Below are 26,175 nucleotides of genomic sequence, written 5' to 3' on the forward strand. Positions count from 1 at the left end.
CGGTAGCAGAAGGTGATGAGAAAGCTCTCACTTCACATCACTAGTTGCTGACCAGTGCAGACGGCCGACATCGGGTATAGAACAACGCACTCACAGCACAGCAGACTCAATCACTGACAGTGAGACTACACACGTAGCAAGAAGGCGTCTAGAACGGAGTTGATTTTTGGAGGGAATGATGTCACCGCAAGGGGCGGGGCCTTCTTCAGTCCAGTGAAGACCCGATAGCAGGAAGCAGCGCTGTGCTAGACTGCTGGAGAGGAAGGAAATTACATGCTGCACCATGGAGCTGTGTGAGGAGAGGACCCTTGTACGAATGGGAATGAGGACTTAGAACTCAGTGTGAGTACTCTGAGGATGTACAGTACAGACCAAAAGTTTGGACACACCTTCTCATTTAAAGATTTTTCTGTATTTTTATGACTATGAAAATTGTACATTCACACTGAAGGCATCAAAACTAGTGATGGGCGAGCACTAAAATGATTGGGTGCTCATTGCTCAGGTCGAGCAAATTGGAATACTCTGGTACTTGGCCAGAACAAAGAGCCCAATGTAAGTCTATGGGAGACCCGAGTATATTTATTGCAGTCCCCCCGGGGGTCCTTTTAAGGTCTAAAAACAGCTGAAAATGATGGAAACACTGCTCAAATGACACAGGTACATCATGCGGATCGCCCCTGGAAGCATTCCTGACTCCTAGTTCACAGCCTTAATCATTTTTTTCCGAGATTCATGCTATTTTTCTGAGTGCTACAAAAAACACATGAAAACGAAACCAAAACGGGTTTTGCTTGGAAATATGTCAAGGTACATCCTTTGCAGGTTAGTAACTTGCCTGTAAGGCCAAATATTTAACCCCAGACCGAAAATTTCCTCTCCCACTTAGGCTTAGTTCAGACGCTGCGTTTTTGAAGCGTTTTTTTAACATTAACATTGCTTTCAACCACTACAAATGCATTCACTGGGAAATGTCATTGTAACATTTAACACCCCTAGCTGGCCATGTGGTGTGTGACACATAAGCAGACCCATCTTGTTTCATTTATGAAGGAGGGACTCTTAAAGTCACAGGGCCTATTTTTACTGGTGCATCAGGCAGCATTAATCTTCTTAAAGGGCCATTGTGAAACAGTGGGTCTCCTAAGATGTTGTAGCCTATGCTGTGAGTGGATGGGCTGCCAAGAATTACGACGCACCACAATACCCCTTTCATAAGATGTCCAGGGGGGACTCCTGAAAAAGTGTTGCATTGAATTCAAGGTCTGCCCTGCTACCAATTCATATGCACCCCAATAAGCCTTTGAACCCACATACTGGATGGGCCCAGGAAAATCCACTTCACAATATGCATTTTGTGCTCCATACTTCTTTGTTTTATGCATTGGCGGCAAGGCCAGCCCTGCTGCATAGTCATACAGTATGCACCCCATTAGGCCTTGGAACCCACATAGTGGATGAGCCCATGAAAATCCACTTCACAATACAGTATGCATTTTGTATTCCCGTACTCCTTGGTTTTACACATTGCCAGCAAGGCCTGCCCTGCTGCATAGTCAGTCATATGCACCCCATTAGGCCTTGTAACCCACATAGTGGATGTGCCCATTAAAATCCACTTCACAATATGCATTTTGTTCTGCGTACTCCTTTGTTTTACACATTGGCGGCAAAGCCAGCCCTGCTGCATAGTCATATGCACCCCATTAGGTCTTGGAACCCACATAGTGGATGGGCCCAGGAAAATCCACTTCAAAATATGCATTTTGTGCTCCATACTCCTTGGTTTTATACATTGGCAGGAAGGTGAGCCCTGATGAATAGTCATATGCAGCCCATTAGGCCTTGGAACCCACATACTGGATGTGCACATGAAAATCCACTTCACCATATGCATTTTGTGCTCCATACTCCTTTGTTTTATACATTGGCGGCAAGGCCAGCCCTGCTGCATAGTCAGTCATATGCACCCCATTAGGCCTTGGAACCCACATACTGGATGTGCCCATGTTTTACAATATGCGTTTTGTACTCCCGCACTCCTTGGTTTTATACATTGGCGGCAAGGCCAGCCCTGCTGCATAGTCAGTCATATGCACCCCATTAGGCCTTGGAACCCACATAGTGGATAGGCCCAGGAAAATCCACTTCACAATATGCATTTTGTACTGCATACTCCTTTGTTTTACATATTGGCAGGAAGGCCAGCCCTGCTGCATAGGCATATGCACCCCATTAGGCCTTGGAACCCACATACTGGATAAGCCGAGGAAAATCCACTTCACAATATACATTGTGTGCTCCATACTCCTTGGTTTTACACATTGGCGGCAAGGCCAGCCCTGCTGCATAGTCAGTCATATGCGCCCCGTTAAGCCTTGGAACCCACATAGTGGATGGGCCCAGGAAAATCCACTTCAGAATATGCATTTTGGGCTCTATACTCCTTTGTTTATTACATTGGCAGGAGGGCGAGCCCTGATGCATAGTCATATGCACCCCATTAGGCCTTGAAAGCGACATACTGGAGGCGCCCATGGAAATCCACTTCACAATATGCATTTTGTGCTTCATACTCCTTGGTTTTATACATTGGCAGGAAGGCGAGCCCTGCTGCATAGTCAGTCATAAGCTCCCCATTAGGCCTTGGAACCTACATAGTGGATGGGCCCAGGAAAATCCACTTAACAATATGTTTTTTGTACTGCATACTCCTTTGTTTTATATATTAGTAGGAAGGCGAGCCCTGCTGCATAGTCATATGCACCCCATTAGGCCTTGGAACCCACATAGTGGATGGGCCCAGGAAAATCCACTTCAGAATATGCATTTTGTGCTCCATACTCCTTTGTTTTATACATTGGCAGGAAGGTGAGCCCTGCTGCATAGTAATATGCACCCTATTAGGCCTTGGAACCCACATACTGGATGCGCCCATGAAAATCCACTTCACAATATGCATTTTGTGCTCCATATTCCTTTGTTTTATACATTGGCAGGAAGGCGAGCCATGCTGCATAGTCAGTCATATGCACCCCATTAGGTCTTGGAACCCACATAGTGGATGTGCCCATGAAAATCCACTTCACAATATGCATTTTGTGCTGCGTGCTTCTTTGTTTTACACATTGGTGACAAGGCCAGGTCAATGCCACACAGAGTTCTAGCAGCAGACACATCTCTAAAACAACTGTTAAGAGCAGACTTTGTGCAGCCAGCCTTCATGGTAAAATAGCTGCTAGGAAAACACTGCTAAGGACAGGCAACAAGCAGAAGAGACTTGTTTGGGCTAAAGAACACAAGGGATGGACGTTAGACCAGTGGAAATCTGTGCTTTGGTCTGATGAGTCCAAATTTGATATCTTTGGTTCCAACCACCATGTCTTTGTGCAATGCAGAAAAGGTGAACGGATGAACACTACATGCCTGGTTCCCACCGTGAAGCATGGAGGAGGAGGTGTTATGGTGTGGGCTTGCTTTGCTGGTGACACTGTTGTGGATTTATTCAAAATTGAAGGCATACTGAACCAGCATGGCTACTACAGCATCTTGCAGCGGCATGCTATTCCATCTGGTTTGCGTTTAGTTGGACCATCATTTATTTTTCAGCAGGACAATGACCCCAAACACACCTCCAGGCTGTGTAAGGCTATTTGACCAAGAAGGAGAGTGATGGGGTGCTACGCCAGATGACATGGCCTCCACAGTCACCAGACCTGAACCCAGTCGAGATGGTTTGGGGTGAGCTGGACTGCAGAGTGAAGGCAAAAGGGCCAACAAGTGCTAAGCATCTCTGGGAACTCCTTCAAGATTGTTGGAAGACCATTCCCGGTGACTACCTCTTGAAGCTCATCAAGAGAATGCCAAGAGTGTGCAAATCAGTCATCAAAGCAAAAGGTGGCTACTTTGAAGAATCTAGAATATAAGACATAATTTCAGTTGTTTCACACTTTTTTGTTAAGTATATAATTCCACATGTGTTAATTCATAGTTTTGATGCCTTCAGTGTGAATGTACTTGTGTGAATTGTCATGAAAATACAGAAAAATCTTTAAATAAGAAGGTGCGTCCAAACTTTTGGTCTGTACTGTGTTTTGGAAAGGGTTGATGTAACTTGGGTGGGTTGCATAGGGAAGATGATTATGAGGGGATGTGTGGAGAATGGGGGGATGATGAGGGGCTGTATGGAGAAGAGGGATGATGAGGGGCTGTGTGGAGAAGGGGGATGATGAGGAGCTGTGTGGAGAAGAGGGAGTGAGAAAAAGCCTTTCTGTTCACTGCAGTTCACCTGGAAAAATTTCTCAAACTAAACTGCGGTGAGCTCTTTGAGCTCAGCGCTGCACCGTGCGGCTTTCTCACTGTGCTACCTGTGATCTCACCGAGGCACATGTCTAATTAATACAATCTTTCTGTGCTTAGAAAATATAATTGTTGTCTGCAGGACTTGACTTGTAAGGAGGTTTTTAAATCAAGCAAAAAAAATCATTGTACCCAACATATAAGCATTTTGCTGGTTTGTCAGGTGATTGTTTGGACAGATGGTTGGTAGGTAATCAAATACTTATTTAATGAAATAAAATCTTATTTAATTATTTCAACATAGAATGTGATTTTCTGTTTTTTATTTTTAGATTCTGTCTCTCGTATATATACGATAAAAATTACAGACCTTTCCATTCTTTGTTGGTGGGAAAATTTGCAAGATCGACAGTGTTTCAAATACTTATTTTCTCCAGTGTATTACATAGTTGCTTATTTTCACGTGTCATTAATTTTTTAATTAAGGATTGAAACGACAGTTATTCTTTAAGGTTAGGCGCGCACGTAGCATTTTTTGACACATTTTCCCTAATTTTTTCCTTCATGTTCTTACCATGAAAAATGCAGCATTTTACCGTTCCAGTAAAGTGAATGAGATTCCTGATGTCTCATGAATTGGGTTGAGCGGCTTTTAGTTTTTTAGGGTTGAGTCGGGTTTTGTGAAACCCGACTATCTCAAAAGTCGAGTCGAGTGGAATCGGCCGATTATCGCGAAAAGTCGGGGATCGACTGAAACACGAAACCCAATGCAAGTCAATTGGGGAGCATAGTCGGCAGTGAGTGGAGGCCAGGAAAACACCTACAGTGCCCATTTTAATGGCAAAAACATCCATTCTTGTTACTGAAGCTTGCCAATCTTAATTTACCTTATAATAATAGTAAGGCATTGGAAATTGGGGGTCATTTGGCTAAAGCTGTGGGGGGTAGGGCTGGTTCAAGTATTTAGTGGGCCCAGGAAATCTGGACCACGTCACGGCAGTGGAGCAGGGAGAGGTAAGTATGTAAACTTTGCAAGTGCTGTGATCCTGAGCAAGCAGGGGGGCCCTCACGTTGGCATTGGCACTGGCACAGGGCCCCTCAAAGTACGGCGGTGTGTTTGCATGGCAGAGGCGCCTCCCACCGGCAACGACATTTTGCGTACTATGAGGGGTCCTGTGCCAGTGACATCGCCAACAAGTATTCCCCCCCACCTGATGAAGGAACATGCACTTTCATCTGCACCTTCCTCTTTGTCCCCGTGTAAGGTGGTATGGTATGCGGGAAGGGGAACCTGACTTTCAGCAGGGTCACATTCTGGCTGTGTAGCGTGCACGGGGAATGTAACGTTCTGGGTCAATGTACCAGCAGACTCATCTATCACTGGCTGGGCAATGGGCAGGATGAGGAGGAAACACAGATATAGGCCCAAATAATAAAGTGGGCTAAATGCAGTTCAAAATTGGTAACAGGACTAACCAGGGGGCATTGCTTTGTTCAGTGGAGTACAACTGTAATGAGAGGCTGACACAGTGAGTAGGCCCAAATCAGTAAGTAGGCTAAATGCAGTTCAAAATTGGTAACAGAAGTAAACAGGCGGCACTGGTTTGTTCAGTGTAGGAGAACATCAAGGAGCGGCAGACACCGTTAGTAGGGCCAACTAAACAAGTAGGCCAAATGTAGTGTTATATTAAAAACAATTTAACAAGAGCCTGAAGATAGAACCTAGAGAAAGGCAACCTGGAGAACACCTTGGAGCGGAAGACACCGTTTGTAGAACCCAGACCCAACTTGTAGGCCTAATGCAGTGTTGTTTCAACATCTAGTTAACGAGAGCTTCAAGCTAGAAGCTAGGGAGAGGCAACCTGGAGAACACCTTGGAACGGCAGACACCGTCTCTACAACCCAGACCCAACTTGTAGGCCTAATGCAGTGTTGTTTCAACAACTACTTAACGAGAGCCTGAAAATGGAATTTCAGGACAGGAAACCTGGAGAGCGGCATACACCGTTAGTAGGCCCCAACCAAACTAGTAGCCCCAGTGCAGTTGTTCGATTAAAAAACTATTTAACAAGAGCCTGAAGATTGAAGCTCAGGAAAGGCAACCAGGAGAACACCTTGGAGCGACAGACACCGTCTCTACAACCCAGACCCAACTTGTAGGCCTAATGCAGTGTTGTTTCAACAACTACTGAACGAGAGCTAGAAGATCGAAGCTATGGAGAGGCAACCTGGAGAACACCTTGGAGCGGCAGACACCGTCTCTACAACCCAGACCCAACTTGTAGGCCTAATGCAGTGTTGTTTCAACAACTACTTACCGAGAGCTAGAAGATAGAAGCTATGGAGAGGCAACCTGGAGAACACCTTGGTGCGGGAGACACCGTCTCTACAACCCAGACCCAACTTGTAGGCCTAATGCAGTGTTGTTTCAACAACTACTTAACGAGAGCCTGAAAATGGAATTTCAGGACAGGAAACCTGGAGAACAGCACGGAGCGGCATACACCGTTAGTAGGCCCCAACCAAACTAGTAGCCCCAGTGCAGTTGTTCGATTAAAAAACTATTTAACAAGAGCCTGAAGATTGAAGCTCAGGAAAGGCAACCAGGAGAACACCTTGGAGCGGCAGACACTGTTTGTAGACCACAACGAAACTTGTGGCCCCAATGCAGTTTTATAATTCTGACAAGCTGAAAATCAGTCTTTTTTTTTTTTTTTTAGAGGAGGACAGCTGTATTAAGTGGCGCAGACAGACACTGCTAGTAGGCCTTACACCACAAAGTAGGCTCACTGCAGGATGAAAAAAAGTTACATGGGTACACGGTCGGCTTTGGTGTGCTCAGCAGAGGACAAATGGAAAGAGGGACCGCAGACAGACTTAGTAGGCCTAAAATTTTAAAAAAATAGGCTCAATGCAGTTTGAATTATCTTGCAGGGGTACACAGGCAGCATTGGTGTAGTCAGCGGAGGACAATTGGAAGGAGGGACCGCAGACAGACTTAGTAGGCCTAAAGTAAAAAAATTAGGCTCAATGCAGTTTGAATTATCTTGCAGGGGTACATAGGCAGCATTGGTGTGGTCAGCGGAGGACGATTGGAAGGAGTGTCTGACACAGTTAGTACTCCCAAAAAATAAATGGATGTTAATGTCTCGCAAAACAACAAAACCAAAAAACAAAAGGGTGGCATACTTAGGTACAGGGGTGGGCTCCTCTGCTGAGTTTCAGACATAGTAATTTGGAGCTAAGTATTTACTGGTGTCAATGTAGGACACTGACCCTGACTATTTTAACTAGCATCATACATGTCAACAAATTGGTATTGTCAGTGCCAGGCATTGAAGGATGTCAGCGCATAGACTAAACATTGGTGGAGCTGTGAGAGATAATTTTGCAAGTGGTAGAACAGTGTTTGAGCTGGGGGGAAACTCTCTTGTGGCCGGCGGTACAGGCCCAGGGCCCCTCATGTTACAACGATGTGTCTGACGTTGGTTGCACGCCACCACCACCAGAGACACTTTATTGTACTATGAGGGATCCAGTGGCAGTGCCGTCGACCAAAAATGGGCACACCCACCTCTTCAGACAAACGGCACTTTCATGGGTGCTTGCGCCAAGTGGCGAGACCACGGCCCCGTGGGGGGAGTTAGCCCATTTGGGGAGGTGTAAACATGTCGTATGCTGGACAAACAGCTGCTGCAAATTAAGAGATTGGAACAGTCAGTAAGACCAGTCCACAAGCGAGACCTTTTTATAGGAAAGCTAGGTGTCAGCCGGGAAAGGTGGGGCAAAATAATTCGAAATCCATGAGTGGTTCATTTTAATGAAGGTTAGATCATCAACATTTTGGGTAGCCAGACGAGTCCTTTTTTCGGTCAATATTGAACCAGCAGCACTGAATACTCTTTCTGATAGCACACTAGCTGCTGGGCAAACAAGCTCCTGCAATGCATATTCTGCCAATTCTGGCCAGGAGTCTATTTTGGATGCCCAGTAATCAAATGGGAATGACTAAACATTGGTGGAACTGTGAGAGATAATTGTGCAAGTGGTAGAGCAATGTTTGAGCTGGGGGGGGGAAACTCTCTTGTGGCCGGTGGTACAGGCCCAGGGCCCCTCATGTTACAACAGTGTGTCTGACGTTGGGTGCGCACCACCACCGCCAGAGACACTTTATTGTACTATGAGGGACCCAGTGGCAGTGCCGTCGACCAAAATCGTGCACACCCACCTCTTCAGACAAACAGCACTCTCACGGGTGCTTGCGCCAAGTGGCGATACCACGGCCCCGTGTGGGGAGTTTGGCCATTTAGGGAGGTGTAAGCATGTCGTATGCTGGACAATCAGCTGCTGCAAATTACGAGATTGGTAAAGTCATTCAGAGTAGTCCACAGGCAAGACCTTTTCATAGGAAAGCTAGGTGTCGGCCGGGCAAGGTGGGGCAAAAGAATTCGAAATCCAGTTGTGGTTCATTTTAATGAAGGTTAGATCATCAACGTTTTGGGTAGCCAGACGAGTCCTTTTTTCGGTTAATATTGAACCTGCAGCACTGAATACTCTTTATGATAGGACACTAGCTGCCGGGCAAGCGAGCTCCTGCAATGCATATTCTGCCAATTCTGGCCAGGTGTCTAATTTGGATGCCCAGTAATCAAATGGGAATGACGGTTGAGGTAGAACATCGATAAGGGATGAAAAATAGTTTGTAACCATACTGGACAAATGTTGTCTCCTGTCACTTTGAATTGATGCAGCAGTACCTGTCCTGTCTGTGGTTATTGCGAAATCACTCCACAACCTGGTCAGAAAACCCCTCTGTCCAATGCCACTTCTGATTTGTGCACCTCTAACACCTCTTCCCTGTTGCCCCCTGCAGCTCGTGTGAGAACCATCACCGGCGCTGTGTGCTGGGAATGCCTGAATCAAACGGTCTACAAGAGTTGCTTGTTTGGTTGCTAATATTTGTTCGAGGTTCTCATGTGGCATGATATTTTTCAATTTGCCTGTATATCGAGGAACAAGGAGGCAGGCCAACCAGTAATCGTCATCGGTCATCATTTTAATAATGCGTGGGTCCCTTTTGAGGATACGTAAGGCATAATCCGCCATGTGGGCCAAAGTTCCAGTTGTCAAATCTGCAGTTGTGCTGGGTTGAGGGGCAGTTTTAGGCAAATCTACGTCACTTGTCTCCCTCAAAAAACCTGAACCCGGCCTTGCAACGCCACCAGTTTCTATTGGCCCCGGAGAAGCTTCCTCATTCAAAAAATACTCATTCCCATCATCCTCCTCGTCCTCCTCCTCTTCGCCTGCTACCTCGTCCTGTAAATTGCCCTGACCAGACAATGGCTGACTGTCATCAAGGCTTTCCTCTTCCTCTGCTGCAGACGCCTGCTCCTTTATGTGCGTCAAACTTTGCATCAGCAGACGCATTAGGGGGATGCTCATGCTTATTATGGCGTTGTCTGCACTAACCAGCCGCGTGCATTCCTCAAAACACTGAAGGACTTGACACAGGTCTTGTACTTTCGACCACTGCACACCTGACAACTCCATGTCTGCCATCCAACTGCCTGCCCGTGTATGTGTATCCTCCCACAAATACATAACAGCACGCCTCTGTTCGCACAGTCTCTGAAGCATGTGCAGTATGGAGTTCCACCTTGTTGCAACGTGGATGATTAGGCGATGCTGGGGAAGGTTCAAAGACCGCTGATGGTTCTGCATACGGCTGGAGTGTACGAGCGAACGGCAGATATGCGAGCAAAGTCTGCGCACTTTGAGGAGCAGGTCGGGTAACCCTGGATAACTTTTCAGGAAGCACTTCACCACCAGGTTTAAGGTGTGAGCAAGGCAAGGAATGTGTTTCAGTTGGGAAAGGGCCATGGCAGCCATAAAATTCCTTCCGTTATCACTCACTACCTTGCCTGCCTCAAGATGTACAGTGCCCAGCCATGACTGAGTTTCTTTCTGCAAGAACTCGGACAGAACTTCCGCGGTGTGTCAGTTGTCGCCCAAACACTTCATTGCCAATACAGCCTGCTGACGCTTGCCACTAGCTGTCCCATAATGGGACACCTCGTGTGCAACAGTGGCAGCTGCGGATGGAGTGGTTGTGCGACTGCGGTCTGTGGACGAGCTCTCGCTTCTGCAGGAGGACGAGGAGGAGGGGGGGCGAATGCCTACAGCCAACTGTTTCCTAGACCGTGGGCTAGGCAGAACTGTCCCAATATTGCTGTCCCCTGTGGACCCTGCATCCACCACATTAACCCAGTGTGCCGTGATGGACACGTAACGTCCCTGGCCATGCCTACTGGTCCATGCATCTATTGTCAGGTGCACCTTTGTACTCACAGATTGCATGGATGATGCGGTCTTTTACATGCTGGTGGAGGGCTGGGATGGCTTTTCTTGAAAAGAAGTGTCGACTGGGTAGCTCGTAGCATGGTACAGCGTAGTCCATCAGGGCCTTGAAAGCTTCACTTTCAACTAACCGGTAGGGCATCATCTCTAATGAGATTAGTCTAGCAATGTGGGCGTTCAAACCCTGTGTACGCGGATGCGAGGATGAGTACTTCCTTTTCCTAATGAGAGTCTCATGTAGGGTGAGCTGGACTGGAGAGCTGCAGATTGTGGAACTAGCGAGGGTGCCAGTGGACATGGCAGACTGAGAGAGGGTTGGAGATGGTATTCTTGCTGGTGCCCTACATGCAGTGTTTCCTACTACGAAACTGGTGATTCCCTGACTGCTTTGGCCTGGTGACGAAACCTGCACATTTACTGCAGGTGGTGCGGGAAATGGTGGGCTTACAGTGAGGGAAGGGATGTAGCGTTGCTGACTAGCTTCATTGGCCGTGGGTGCTACAACCTTAAGGGATGTTTGGTAGTTAGTCCAGGCTTGCAAATGCATGGTGGTTAAATGTCTACGCATGCAACTTGTATTTAGACTTTTAAGATTCTGACCTCTGCTTAAGGTAGTTGAACATTTTTGACAGATGACTTTGCGCTGATCATTTGGATGTTGTTTAAAAAAATGCCAGACTGCACTTTTTCTACTATCGAATACCTTTTCAGGCATTGCAGACTGAGCTTCTTTAACCGGATGGCCATGCTGTCCTACAACTGGTTTTGGTTTTGCCACGCGTTTTTGGCCAGATACGGGCCTGACAGATGGAACCTGTTGCGATGTTGATGCCTGCTGCGGCTCCTCCTCCTCCGGTTCAGAGCTACTGCCGTCTGCACCCTGTTCCCCCAATGGCTGCCAATCGGGGTCAACAACTGGGTCATCTATGACCTCCTCTTCTATCTCGTGTGCAACTTCGTTTGTGTCATCGTGTAAGCCTGTGGTATAGCGTTCGTGACGGGGCACCATAGTCTCATCAGGGTCTGATTCTGGATCAGTACACTGCGAGGGCAATGTTCTGGTCTGAGTCAAAGGAACAGCATAGTAATCTTGCTGTGGCTGTGCATCTGTGCACTCCATGTCCGATTCAACTTGTAATGGGCATGGCCTGTTAACTGTTTCACTTTCTAACCCAGGAACGGTATGTGCAAAGAGCTCCATGGAGTAACCCGTTGTGTCGCCTGACGCATCCTTCTCTGTTGTTCTTGGTGAAGAAGACAAGGAAGCGACTTGTCCCTGACCATGAACATCCACTAACGACGCGCTGCTTTTACATTTAGCACTTTCAGAAGAGGAGGCGAAAGAGCTAGAGGCTGAGTCAGCAAGGAAAGCCAAAACTTGTTCTTGCTGCTCCGGCTTTAAAAGCGGTTTTCCTACTCCCAGAAAAGGGAGCGTTCGAGGCCTTGTGTAGCCAGACGACGAACCTGGCTCAACAACTCGAGACTTAGGTGCTATATTGCTTTTCCCACGACCACCTGATGCTCCACCACCACTACCATCATTACCAGCTGGCAATGACCGCCCACGGCCACGACCTCTTCCACCAGACTTCCTCATTGTTTGAAAAACGTAACCAAACTAACGGTATTTTTTACTGTAAAACCAGTTACAAGGTGAACTCAAACGTCTGTTGGATTTATATATCCCTTTATAGGTGGGTGAGACTGCAGGGAAAATCAGGCCCAATGTATAACAGTACACAGCTTCAGTGGCAGACAGATATGCCACTAACAGGACTGACGCTGATGCAGACACTACCAATAAAAATCTCCCCCTTTTTATTTTTTCTGGGAGAATATTGAAGAAATGTGCCCCACTCTTATACAGTATATGTTCTGTGGCACAAAATTAGAGACAGATGCCACACACAGGAGTGGCACTGAAGCAGAAATGCCAATCTTAATCTCCCATTATTTTTTTTTTCAGGGAGAATTTAAAAGAAATCTGGCCCAGTATTACACACTAGGTTTAATGTGGCACAAAATTTGAGACAGGTGGCACACACAGGAGTGCCACTGAAGCAGAAATGCCAATCTTAATCTCCCACTATTTTTTTTTTAGGGAGAATTTAGAAGAAATCTGGCCCAGTATTACACACTAGGTTTAATGTGGCACAAAATTTGAGACAGGTGGCACACACAGGAGTGGCACTGAAGCAGAAATGCCAATCTTAATCTCCCACTATTTTTTTTTTCAGGGAGAATTTAAAAGAAATCTGGCCCAGTATTACACACTAGGTTTAATGTGGCACAAAATTTGAGACAGGTGGCACACACAGGACTGGCACTGAAGCAGAAATGCCAATTTTAATCTCCCACTGTTTTTTTTTCAGGGAGAATTTAAAAGAAATCTGGCCCAGTACTACACACTAGGTTTAATGTGGCACAAAATTAGAGACAGATGCCACACACAGCACTGGCACTGAGGCAAAATTGCCAATCTTAATCTCCCACTATTTTTTTTTTATTTATGGGAGAATTGGTAAGAAATCAGGCCCACTGTTATACTGTATGTTTTCTGTGCCAGAAAACGAGACACAGATGCCACACACAGGACTGCCACTGATACAGATTTGCCAATTTTAATCTGCACCCTTTTTTTTTTTTTTTCTTCAGGGAGACTAGTGAATAAATCTGGGCCACTGTATTAGAGTATATTTTCTGTGGCAGAAAGTGGCTTGAAGAGATATAACGAAACAAAAAAAAAAGGGACTGTCCTACAATTACTATCTCCCTGCCGTAATCTCAGCAAAGTATGGCAGGCAGCAATAACAAGGAGTGGACTGCTGCACAAATTAAATCAAAAGTGTGGACAAACAAACAAATAGCTGTGCAGAAAGGAAGGAGCAACAGGAATTGTGCTTTGAAAAAAGCAGTTGGTTTGCACAGCAGTGTACAAACAGCAATGCAGCTATCAGGGAGCCTTCTAGGGCAGCCCAATGAGCTACAGCGCTATGGAAAAAAAAATGTAGCCTCCACTGTCCCTGCAAACAAAAGGTGGTGTTGGACAGTGGAAATCGCTGCAGCACAAGCGGTTTGGGGGTTAATGTACCCTGCCTAACGCTATCCCTGCTTCTGACGAAGCGGCAGCAAACTCTCCCTATGCTCAGATCAGCAGCAGTAAGATGGCAGTCGGTGGGAACGCCCCTTTATAGCCCCTGTGATGCCGCAGAAAGCAAGCCAATCACTGCAATGCCCTTCTCTAAGATGGTGGGGACTGAGACCTATGTCATCACGCTGCCCACACTCTGCGTCCACCTTCATTGGCTGAGAAATGGCGCTTTTCGCGTCATTGAAACGCGACTTTGGCGCGAAAGTCGCGTACCGCATGGCCGACCCCACACAGGGATCGGGTTGGGTTTCATGAAACCCGACTTTGCCAAAAGTCGGCGACTTATGAAAATGACCGACCGTTTCGCTCAACCCTACTCATGAACAAGTTGCATATTTTTTCCTTGCAGATTTAAAGCAGTTTCATATCTGCAGCATGTCAATTCTTTCAGCGTTTTTGCAATGTTTTTCATCCATTGTAATGACTGGGGGAAAAAATGCAGCAAAAACACGTGTTTTTCATGCAGCATTTTTCCTGCAAAGAGACACTTCTTTTATGCAGAAATATCTCAGTTTTATATTTGCTGTAAAACTTATATATTGTTGAAATGTAACAACTACTGTAATATACTGTACATTAAGGAAATTACAAGGCACCAGAGTTGTTCCAAATAATTTACTTTTCAATCAGAAAAATCAATCAGGCATATAAAAAAGTGATGTTTTGGCCACAAATGGCTGTCATCAAGCAGCCAAGGTATAAAAAAAATATTCAGTATTGTCGACTGACAACATTGTCTGTTTTTTGTTGTTTTTTTTTATATTTTGACTTGGCAAAGACAGTTTGTGGTAAGATGTCACTTTTTGATATACATGATTGAGGTTTCTGATTGTATAATACATTATTGGGAGTAACTTTGGGGCCATGGAATTTCCTTTCCATGGAATAGTAGTTAGTTTTCGGACATTTATTAACCATGTCATCTCTTTGCAGTTTGAACCATCCACTGAATCTGTAATAATTGCAGATGTCATAATACATCTGATCTAAGATAATGAAGACTATGGCCCCAATTCATTATTTGCCGGGCTTTTTTAAGTCATTTTTCTATTCTGTGTGGTAGTATTTTTTGCCATTTCTGTGCAAATTCATAAAAATGGCGCAAAGAGGGATTCAGAATTTAGAGCAAAGTAAAAAGTGATCTTTCTTCCTATCTTGCACTGTTTTTGCGACTTTTGGCACGTTAGAGTTAAAAGTCGCCAAAATTGCACCAAAATATTGATGGACTCAAAAATACACCAAAAAAGGACTGACGAGAAGTTACACTAAATTTGTGACTTTTTAAAAAGTTGCAATTGATGAATAAGGCAAAAACATCTGAAATCACTACACTCCACGCACAAAGAGGAAAAAGACAAAACAGGCAAGTACATATAAAATAGACTTAAAAAGGCACAAATAGAATAATGAATAGGGCACAAACAAAAAAAGGTCAAAAACAGGTGCAAAGAATATGATGTAACAGGCAAGGCCTTAGAATATAATTCATTACAGAAACCTATGTTTTTTGCCATAATGTCTTTTGACCAGTCGCCTTCTATGGTCATTGAAATTTCTTTACTGTTGGAATTCAGGCAGTATTGACAATCCTTTATGTGAAATATTTCCTGACAACTGCAAATATTGAAAGAATTATCCAATGTCATAGTTCCACCCCTCAGTGTGTCTGGGATGCAGTTACTGACAGCTAAGCCGTCCAATCTGGTAAAGGGGAGTGCTGAAGCTGTCAGTACTTTCATTGACAGCTCAGTTGTCCAGTCTGGTGCAGGGGCGTGCTGAGCTGTGAGTGTGTTGATTGACAGCTCAGCCGTCCAATCTGAGACTGGGAGACGCAGGCTGTCTCCAGGTGTTCATTATCTCAGGTGATTGCCAGGCTACTTAACTGGTCTATTACTCACAGACCTCCATCAGGCGTACATTCAGCTACTGTGTAGTTTCATTCTGTTTGTAGATCTTTTGTTGCCAGACCTTGGATCTTGTGTTGGCCATCCCTCTATTTAACCCCTGCTGCTCTGATCCACTATTCTCCTGGTATTCTTACCTCGAGCCGTTACCTGACTGTTTTTGTCTCTTTCTTCTGTTTATGATGTTCCTTCCTAGCTTTTGACATTGGACTCCTTGACAATGCTGTCTCATGGCTTGGTTGTGAGAAGTGATTCAGCGTCACATCCCCTACTGGAGAACCCCATTTAAGTGCGCTCAGTGTGCTGAATAAAAGAACAAAATTACATCTTACCTCTCAGACCAGTTCCGCTCCTCCTCTCTAAGCGCTGTGGTCACTGACAATTCCGTGACATTGTTTATTTCACAGGAGCACTGCAACTTATCAATGGCCACTGGTGGGCTGCAAACTTCACAGTTCCACCAGATGGAACAGTTCCTTCTGATAAAGCTGTAAGGGCTCCAGCCCATCAGTAGTAACTGATAGGCTGCAGTGCTCACATGGGATAAATAACATCAGAAGATTCCCAGGGGACCCAGCTGTCGGAACAGTGGAGATCACCTGGTATGGGGGTTAAGTTTTTTGTTCTTTTTTCCACTCTTTGGCTATGTCCATATTGTTCTGTATAAGCAAGAGAGACTGAAGGAAGTCATGTTTAGTGGTATATCTACAATATAATTTTAATATTATGTATTGCTATGAAGAAAGTTTTTTAACTGTTGCTTTTCCTCTATGTAACATTGTTTTTACAGGAGGAAGATGTGAAAAACCTAGTCAGAATGGAATTGATTGGAAAGTGTGGTAAGTTGAAGTAGAAATCAATTTCCATTTGTCTCACAGCAGATTTTTGTTTACTACATTGAAACCATTTGAAACACAAATGCCTCAACGCTATTGTAGCTCTTCATATAGCAAACATCATATAGCCAACCTGTGAAACATGGATGTATTAGTCAACCTTAAGGCTCATTCTGACATCCATATTTTTCTCGTAAGAGAAAAATGTTCCTAGTTTCATTAGTAGTTTTTTTCAGAGTTTGATCAGATTCTCATCAGAGTGTCAGTCGAGTTTCATCAGTTGTGCCAAGTTTCATCAGTTTCTCTTGGATGATGTAAAACCAAGTTTCTAAACCTTCCAAGTGCAGTCTGATTTTTTAATGAACCTAAAGACTTGCATTGATGGTCAATATTGGGCATGTCTCCGCGGTTTTGCAAGGACCACTAGGTCCACAAAAATAATCGGACATTTGAACAGCACAGTAGAAGACTATACTAGGTACAATTCCCGATCTTCAAAAACAGGGAGAACTTGTAAAAGATAAATGGGAAGTGTGAATGAGCCGTTACAAATATAGACTCTAAAGGAAAAGATGACTGGAGCGCCCCCGTGGGCCATGGGGTACTTGGTACTGGGTCCTTTGGTTCTCAGGGGGATGTCACGGTGGCTGTCCCGGTCCGTGGCCCTTGGGACGTCCGTGTTAAAGGGGAAAGGTCTTTAAAGGGATGGAGTTTGTGTTCGTGACGCCACCTGTGGTATTCGGTAAGGGTGACCAACGCTGCTTTAAGGGGGTCCACTAGGGTGATGTTATGGCAGCTAGATGGTATACCTTCCCACAGGTGAAGTGTGTCCCCAGGGCTTCTCAGTGTGTAGATGGTGGATGGTGAGAGGCGCAGTGAAGAGCGAGGACACAAGGTTGCAGTCTCTTTACCTTTTACTGGAGGTTTCAGCATCCACAGTCCAGAGCACAGACCACAGGGCAGGCAGTGTCTGGTTTAGAGGCAACTCCAGAGTTCCCTTATCCAGGTGGAAATCAGAAGCCTTCCCTTGCGCTGCAGTGTTGTAGTCCCTTACTGCTAAGCTTCTCATAAGGTCCTCACAACTGTTGTAGATGTTATGTCTCTCTCTGTCCCCCGGATGGATAGGACAAAACCCGTATGACTGATGGCTTGAGGCTGTTTGTAGGGACTCTAACACGCCCCGGCCTCTGAGAGGTGCCACCATGCCTCCTGGGTGTAGGTGTGGACAGGTAACTTGCAATTAGCTGTTCTGACAGTCTCTGAAGCAAAGCTTACAGATCCTTACTCCCCCGGAATTCTGGCTACGGGATTTCTGTACCTCAGAAGGAGGCAGCCTGCTCCTGCCTGATCTCCCTCTTATATCCTCTCCTCTGCTTTGCTTTCCTTTACGCTTGCTGCAATATGTTCTGCTTTCTATCCGTCTGTTTCCTAGGAGCTGTAGCACTTCAGACCACAGGGCTCCTCTGTTTCCTTTCCCTCTGACTTCCTGACAGGAACTGACCCTTTTCCCTCCAGATCAGGATGTTCTTATCTTACCTTAAACAGGCTTAGAGCTCCCCCTTCTGGTCTGGAGTGTGAACATGTTGCATGAATTGTGTTACCTGACAAAGAGTTCTCCTTCATTGCCTCGAAACGTAACATCACTCCCCCGTAGAGGAAAATAACATTACTGCAACGACCAGGACCCTGGGGCGCTGCATGACCATGCCCAAGAACTTACATACTTAAGGGGGTGAGAATGTAGGAAGTGTATTTAATTAAAGGGTTGGCCCACTTTTTTTTATAAATTTGCCCAAACTTTAACATGTGATGCAACTTACAGACTTTAAGTCTGCGCTACTGCGGCCCTATTTTCTTAAAATTCAGAGATCAGCATGAGTATACTGCAAGCTTCTTCATTTTAGAAACAGTCACATAAAACCTGATTGCCTCATATGACATTTTCATTCATTAACTATTTACTATACGCACGCATTATGCATATAGTATTGTGGTAGAAGCTCTTCTGCATGTGCAGGGGGGAAAGTTAGGCTGGTCAATGACAATATGTAACAAAAAAAACTTGAGACAGGACTACTTTCCTTTTGTTACATGAAAATAAATGTCATTACTTGCTATCTCATTATATATATATATAATATATACTGCTCAACAAAATAAAGGGAACACTAAAATCCCACATCCTAGATATCACTGAATGAAATATTCCAGTTGTAAATCTTTATTCATTACATAGTGGAATGTGTAGAGAACAATAAAACCTAAAAATTATCAACGTAAATCACATCTAATATCCCACGGGGGTCTGGAGTTGAAATGATGCTCAAAATCAAAGTGGAAATTGAAGTTACAGGCTGATCCAACTCCAGTGGAAATGCCTCAAGGCAAGGAAATGATGCTGAGTAGTGTGGGTTTCATTGGAGGGCCGCACAGCCCTCCATGTGCTTGCCAGAGGTAGCCTGACTGCTATTAGGTATCGAGATGAGATCCTCAGACCCCTTGCGTAACCATATGCTGGTGCGGTTGGCTCATGTGGCTGGAGTGTGTCAGCAGTTCCTGCAAGATGAAGGCATTGAAGCTATAGACTGGCCCACCCATTCCCCCGACCTGAATCCCTTTGGACACATCTGGGACATCATGTCTCACACCATCCACCAAAGTCACGTTGCACCACAGACTGTCCAGGAGTTGGCGGATGCTTTAGTCCAGGTCTGTGAGGAGATCCCTCAGGAGACCATCCGCCGCCTCATCAGGAGCATACCCAGGCATTGTAGGGAGGTCATACAGGCACGTGAAGGCCACACACACTACTGAGCATCATTTCCTTGTCTTGAGGCATTTCGACTGATCAGCCTGCAATTTTATTTTACACTTTGATTTTGTGTGTGACTCCAAATCCAGGCCTCCATTGGTTAATAAATTTGATTTCCATTGATGATTTGTGTGTGATTTTGTTGTCAGCACATTCAACTTTGTACAGAACAAAGTATTCAATGATAATATTTCATTCATTCAGACCTAGGATGTGTTATTTGGGTGTTCCATTTATTTTTTGAGCAGTGTATATATCCCAAAATAGTGCTATATGAAATATGGCCATGCCCACAAAAAACAAGCCTGTTACAATGATAGAAAAATAAAAAGTTATGGCTTTTATTATTAATTTTGCCTAAAGTTTTACAATTGTAACCTGTTTGTGTGTATTTTAAAATTGGTTAGCATTGAAATGATCTTTTCTCCTGGATACATGGTATGTGGGCACTTTTCCAATGTAGTATGTTCATGTACTATATTGTAATCCTTTTTTTCTTTGCTTATGGCTGAAATAGCTATAACTCCAGCTATTAAACTGTTTAGGATTATTTTACAAGACAATGTATTTAATATAGCCATCTCCATGGATACCTCAGGTGCTGCTTTTAATAAGTATTACAATAATACCCTGAAATATGACCAATTTAAAGTACCATAGTCAGTTACTATGAGTTACTATAATCAGATTTCTAGTAACTAATATGCCACATAGAAACCAAGTTATAGTTGAGCAGTAATGACAGTGATACAGATAAGGACAATTACGTATGTGTTGGATGTGATTCCAATGTTTGCTGCTGTTCTATCCAAAGCAGATACCGTAATTAAATTCAGTCTAATAGCTGAAATTGCAAAGGAAAAAAGGTTGCTTATTTTTGTTTTGACCACTGATCCTTTCTTAGAGTCATTGACCGTACCCACATATTCTTAGGCACTGTATAATATTAAAAATGCAAATAGTTACTGCAGTCTACACTATGAAGTGCAAGGTGTTGTGATACACAATGTAAATGCTACTTTTCCAAAAGCGGTTCACCTGAACAGAACGTACAGTCTCATTGACACATATGATGCTGTATGTTCAGGATGGGAGACTCGCAGTAAGTGTGGGTTTAAAGTGATCAAGAGCGGTAGCCATCACCAAGCTGATGTCTCATTACGCCCTGGCACTTTACAGAAAAATTGTGCCCCAGTCCAAATGTGCTGCCCAGTGTGGGGTGCATAAAACTCTAATGTACACCACAGGCCTCCTCAGCTCCAAGGCTTCCATCTTCCGGAGCTGCTCAACATAACTAAAAGGACACACAGTTCATATTAACCAACAATGGTTTAATGGACAGTTCAAGTTCATCAGATTGTTAATCGCAGTATTGGGCACAACACTTCTTGTTTCTTGTTTCCTCAACACAGTACATTTTCCTTAACAGAGTTTGTTTCCAGTATGGACTATTCCCACCTTTGCTATTCCTGCTGGCCCAGGGATTTCTTGTCCAGTCCTGAAGTGCACCTGGAATCCATTCCCTTCCCTTCTCATGGTTCAGCATCCATCGTCCCCTGTGCACCAGGAGATAAGGCACTCCTCCCAGTACCTATGCAGGGCCCTGAGCTCCAGACGTCACAGGAATGTCTGCAAGGGATCCTAGTGAAGCATACCACTGACATGAACGAGTTCACCGCAGCTTAATATTAGCTTACTGCTGTATACTTCACCTTTCCTGGTTATTAAAATGGGGGACCACCCAAAAATATGACATAGAGTCCCTCTATATTTAATAACCAGAAAAGGCTAGGAACACAGCTTCGGGCTGATATTAATAGCCTAGGAAGGGGCAATGGATATTGGCCCCCTCCCCGCCTAAAAACATCAGCTCTCAGATGCCCCAGAAATGGGGCATCCATAACATGCAACAAATCGGGCACTTAGCCTTGCTCTTCCCACTTGCTGTGGTGCTGTGACAAGTGGAGTGATAGTTGGGGATTGATATCACCTTTGTATTATCAGTCATATGGTATGAAAAAACACACAGCCAGAATAATGTCCTTTAATTGAAAGAATTACACAGACTCCTTTAATGAGTCTAAATTAAACCATACTCACGTCATCACCCATTTCACAGAAGAATGTCTCCAGTAACAGAATTAAAATAATAAACAACAATATTTCTCACCTGTCTGGGAAGAAGATAATTTATTTGACCCTCGACGGGTCTAGCTCTGCTACATCTATATAGCAAGCTGCATTGTTGCATGATGCAACTATACAGCCTGCCATCCAGCAGAGACACTGAGCAGCATGTGCTAGTGCTGCTTAGTGTCTCGCAGTGAACTCCTATGACCTGACTGGTGTCTCACGGTGCCATCAGAAAGGTCCTGGGTGTTCACAGCCAATGAGTTCAGTTCAACTTGCTGACGTCAGAGCGAGCGCTGTTACAACATTTACAAGGTGCTCTTGCTGACGTCAGTGAGTTGAACCAAACAATACAAAGGTGACATCAACCCCACAAATATGAACTCCAATTGCCACTGCCACAGGGCAAGTGGGAAGAGCCAGGCAAAGTGCTAGAATTGGTGCATTTAATAGATTTGCCTTTTCTGGGGCTGCTGCCGGCTGCTATTTTTAGACTGGGAGGGCCCAATATCCACAGCACCCTTACCAGGGGAACCCAGGTAATTTTTTTTGCTACTATTTATTTATATATAGCGCAGGTGGTGGCTGATTAATACTCCCATCAGGCGGAACCTGCTCTCAAATTTAAAAGTTGAATACAACTCTCAATATTCTCCCCTGCTAGCGCTGATAGCAGCGCAAGAAGGAGACAATGATGTGAGCTGTCTTCACTTCAGCACACAGCGCAGGGGAACAGTGCAAACAGTACTGCTAATTCCCAGGAGCCGGTGCATGTCAGACTGATGATACACGGATGTCATCCACGCTGAACTTTCCTCCCACCTCTCATCTAACCTGCTCTATGACAATCTACAATCTGGTTTTCATCCCCATCATTCCACTGAGAATGCCCTGACCAAAACTACTAATGACCTATTTACAGCCAAAGCTATCGGACAATACTCTATACTCCTCCTTCTAGCCCTGTCCTCTGCTTTCGACACAGTTGACCACTGCCTCCTACTACACATCCTCTCCTCCTTTGGCATCAAAGACCTCGCCCTATCCTGGATCTCCTCATACCTTTCCAACTGCACATTCAGCGTCTCCCACTCCCACACTACCTCCTCACCCCACCCTTTTTCTGTTGGTGCCCCCCAAGGCTCTGCTCTAGGACCCTTACTCTTCTCAATCTATACACTTGGCTTGGGACCACTCATAAAGTCCCATGGATTCCAGAACCACCTGTATGCTGATGACTCTCAGATCTAACTCTCTGGGCCAGACATCACCTCTCTGCTATCCAGAATCCCGGAGTGTCTATCAGCCATACCCTCCTTCTTCTCCTCTCGCTTCCTCAAACTCAATGTGGACAAATCTGAACTCATCATCTTTCCTCCATCTCACAGATCTTCCTTATCTGATTTATCTATCACAATTAATGAGATCACACTTTCCCCCGTACCGGAAGTCCGCTGCCTCCATGTAACCCTTGACTCTGCTCTATCCTTCAAACCGCACATCCAACTCTTTCCACCTCCTGTCACCTCCAGCTCAAAAATATCTCCAGAATCCGTCCTTTCCTCAAACCTCAAACTACTAAAATGCTTGTGCATGCCCTCATCATCTCCTGCCTCAACTACTGCAGCATCCTTTTCTGTGGCCTCCCTGCTAACACTCTTGAACCTCTCCAGTCCATCCTTAACTCTGCTGCCCACTAATTCATCTCTCTCCTTGCTACTCCTCCACTTCTCCCCTCTGCAGATCTCTTCACTGGCTCCCATTACCTCAGAGTATCCAGTTCAAATTACGAATACTGACCTACAAAGCCATCAATAGCCTGTCTCATCCATAAACCTCTGAACTTCCCTCACGTAATCTCCGGTACTCCTAAGACATCCTTCTCTCCTCCACACTTATTCGCTCCTCACCTAATTGCCTCCAAGACTTCTCCTGAATATCCCCCATCCTCTGGAATTCTGCGCCCCAACACGTCCGACTATCAACCACATTCGGATCCTTCAGATGGAACCTAAAAACCCACCTCTTCAAGAAAGCCTACAGCCTGCAATGACACCTCTGCCTCCTCACCACTACCAGAATTACCGCCTCTCCAACACAGGAGCTGCCACAACCCCCCAACCTACTGTCTTCTTCCCAACATTTCTGTAGAATGTAAGTCTGTTATTATTAGTCTGTTTACTGTAATTTGTATGTAACCCCTTCTCATGTACAGCACCATGGAATCAATGGTGCTATATAAATAAATAATAATAATATTGATTTATTAGAGGGAGTTGGTGTTGCCGCTACCACTACCTTCATTCAAGTTTGTTTATACACCAGTAACTAGCACTAAAACAACTCCTAGACCTCCCCGACATGTTTCACCAGCTAAACTGGCTTCATCAGGGTATGAGTCTAGATTTATCAAGCACATGGGTAACCAGATCTTTTAATGGATTTGGTATGATGTCATCAAACAGAAAAAGATCGGGTTCAACAAATCCAAGCACTCAGATCATTACACCAATCACAGCTAACATTGCTAAACGAATCAGGGTCAAATATTGCAAAACCTCTCTTTCTTAGGGGCTCAAAAAATATCACTAATGATACTCATATAACATTCTTAGATGAACAAATGGTTAAAGTGAAGACAGGTGGTTGGCACGGCTGCACTTTCCCAAAGATTAAATATAGTACTGACCTAGGGATCTTGGGTGCCATGCCATGTGAAAAATACTGTGACAATGTCCATATCCAGAAAACGAAAGGAAAAAGTGGCTCTCACCGTCCCATAAAATTGTCCTTTTTTCGGATTTACATTAAAAAAAGCAGAGGCAGGAAAGTTCTCAGTGGAAACACACTGGACAATGGCTGTTTCGCACTAGTATGCACTTCTACGGGTCCTAGGTGGAAAGGAAGCAACGAGCCTCATATACAAGTATAGAGCCTCCCCTCCTCAGACATCATCCAGACGAGTGGAGACCTCATACCACATATACAAATTTAGACGAACAACTGAACGAAAAATTACAACACAATTCTCATAAATTAAAAAAACACCTTTAAGGCTACAGGAAAACAGACATATCGACTTTATCATTGAATCCTGATGCACTCTGTGCTCTAGTGCGCAGGATCTACCTGGCTTCTCTTCTAAGTAGCATTTTCTGAAGGTCCCCTCCTTGAACAGGTTATTTTACCCTCTCAATCCCAGCAAAATGTAAGAGCTCTGGATTGCGGCATAACTTTCCTTTACATGGCTGATTAGCCTGGGAACCCCTTTACCTGACAATATCTGACAATATAGAATTAAAATGTTCTCGGAATCGGACAAAAAGAGGGTAGATAGTTTTTCCAATATAGTAAAATCCACTAGGGCAAAATATAACATATGCTATATGGCATGTCTGTCACTAAATAAAATCTTGTACCTCATGTGTAATCCCTCCTATTTGTAATTGTTTTGTGGTAAGATGAAATGGACAAAAAGAACAGTGGCCACACTTATGGTTACCCTCTGGTATGCTGTTTTTAAACCAAATTTTCGATTCCACTTTAATCTGATTGTGTGCCAAAAAAGATGCCAATTTTTATTAATTGCCATTCTAATTTGTCTATCCATGAGGCTGTACTTAAAGCTAAATATAAATCTCCTGCCTTTTTTTTTAATTAGATGATCCTTGCTAACTTTTATATGACTAGCAGGCGGTGGAGAAAAAGAACAGCCAGAGGGGGGAGTGTGTGGAATTGGCTCTATCCAGGGCTGTGTCCAATAGCATTTTAGGATAACCCCTACTTGAAAATCTGTCAAAGAGGTCCAATGATTGTTCCCTATAGTGCCCAAGGTTATTATTAATCCTTTTCAATCTTAGCAATTGGCTATACGGTAGGGATTTTTTGCATGGAAAGGATGGCCACTGTTAAAGTGCAGTAACAAATTTGTGGAGGAGGGCTTCTGAAAAACCTCTGTCCTGAGAGTGCCTTCATCAACTGTGACCTGCACATCTAGAAATTCAAACTCCAAACCTCCAAATTTTAAAGTAAATCCCATATTCATGGCGCTTGACGCATTCAGGTACTCCACAAAATTGTGGAATAACTCCCGAGATCCGTCCCACACCATGAATATGTCATCGACAAATCTAAGGTATAGCCTAATATGTTTCAGAAAAGGATTCCCTGTTGAATACACATGTCTCTTCAAAAATCGTCAGAAACAGGTTAGCGAATATACATGCATCGGGGGTACCCATTGCGGTGCCCACCCCTTGAAGATACCATGTATCTAAGAATTTAAAAGCATTATGCTCTAGATTGAACCCAATCCCTTCACAGATTAAATCAGTGAATTCCCCACTTTTGTCTGAGCTGGATAATGCCGCTTTAATCGCCTCTACCCATTCTGCCTGTGGGATTCTGGTATAGAGGCTTTCCACATCTATCGAAACAAGTGCAAAGCCATCTTGCCAATCAAATTCCCGTTTGGCAGCTAAAAATTTGTTGATATTGTTTATGCAGGAAGGAACTTTTTTCAATAGGGGACGGAGTAGCCAATCCATGTACTGGGATAGAGGCTCAGTGAGTGACCCTATCCCTGAAACAATGGGGCATCCAGGGAGGTGAGACCTGGACTTATGGATTTTCGATATGTGATACCAGTGGGGTTTGCGCCGGAACTCCGGCAATAGTTTTTCTGCC

The 26,175-nt window shown here is 44.5% G+C and overlaps 1 protein-coding gene across 1 annotated transcript in view; it reads left to right on the forward strand.

The window, feature by feature from the left end:
* Positions 1-26,175, forward strand: part of LOC138676256 (collagen alpha-1(VII) chain-like) — an 831,262-nt gene that overhangs the window by 735,141 nt on the left and 69,946 nt on the right. The window contains exon 96 of the mRNA XM_069765365.1: positions 16,502-16,550. Coding sequence (XP_069621466.1) covers positions 16,502-16,550 — 49 coding nt within the window. The remainder of the gene's footprint in view (positions 1-16,501; positions 16,551-26,175) is intronic.

The sequence above is a fragment of the Ranitomeya imitator genome, chromosome 4 (assembly GCF_032444005.1).
Source record: "Ranitomeya imitator isolate aRanImi1 chromosome 4, aRanImi1.pri, whole genome shotgun sequence".
Classification (NCBI taxonomy): domain Eukaryota; kingdom Metazoa; phylum Chordata; class Amphibia; order Anura; family Dendrobatidae; genus Ranitomeya; species Ranitomeya imitator.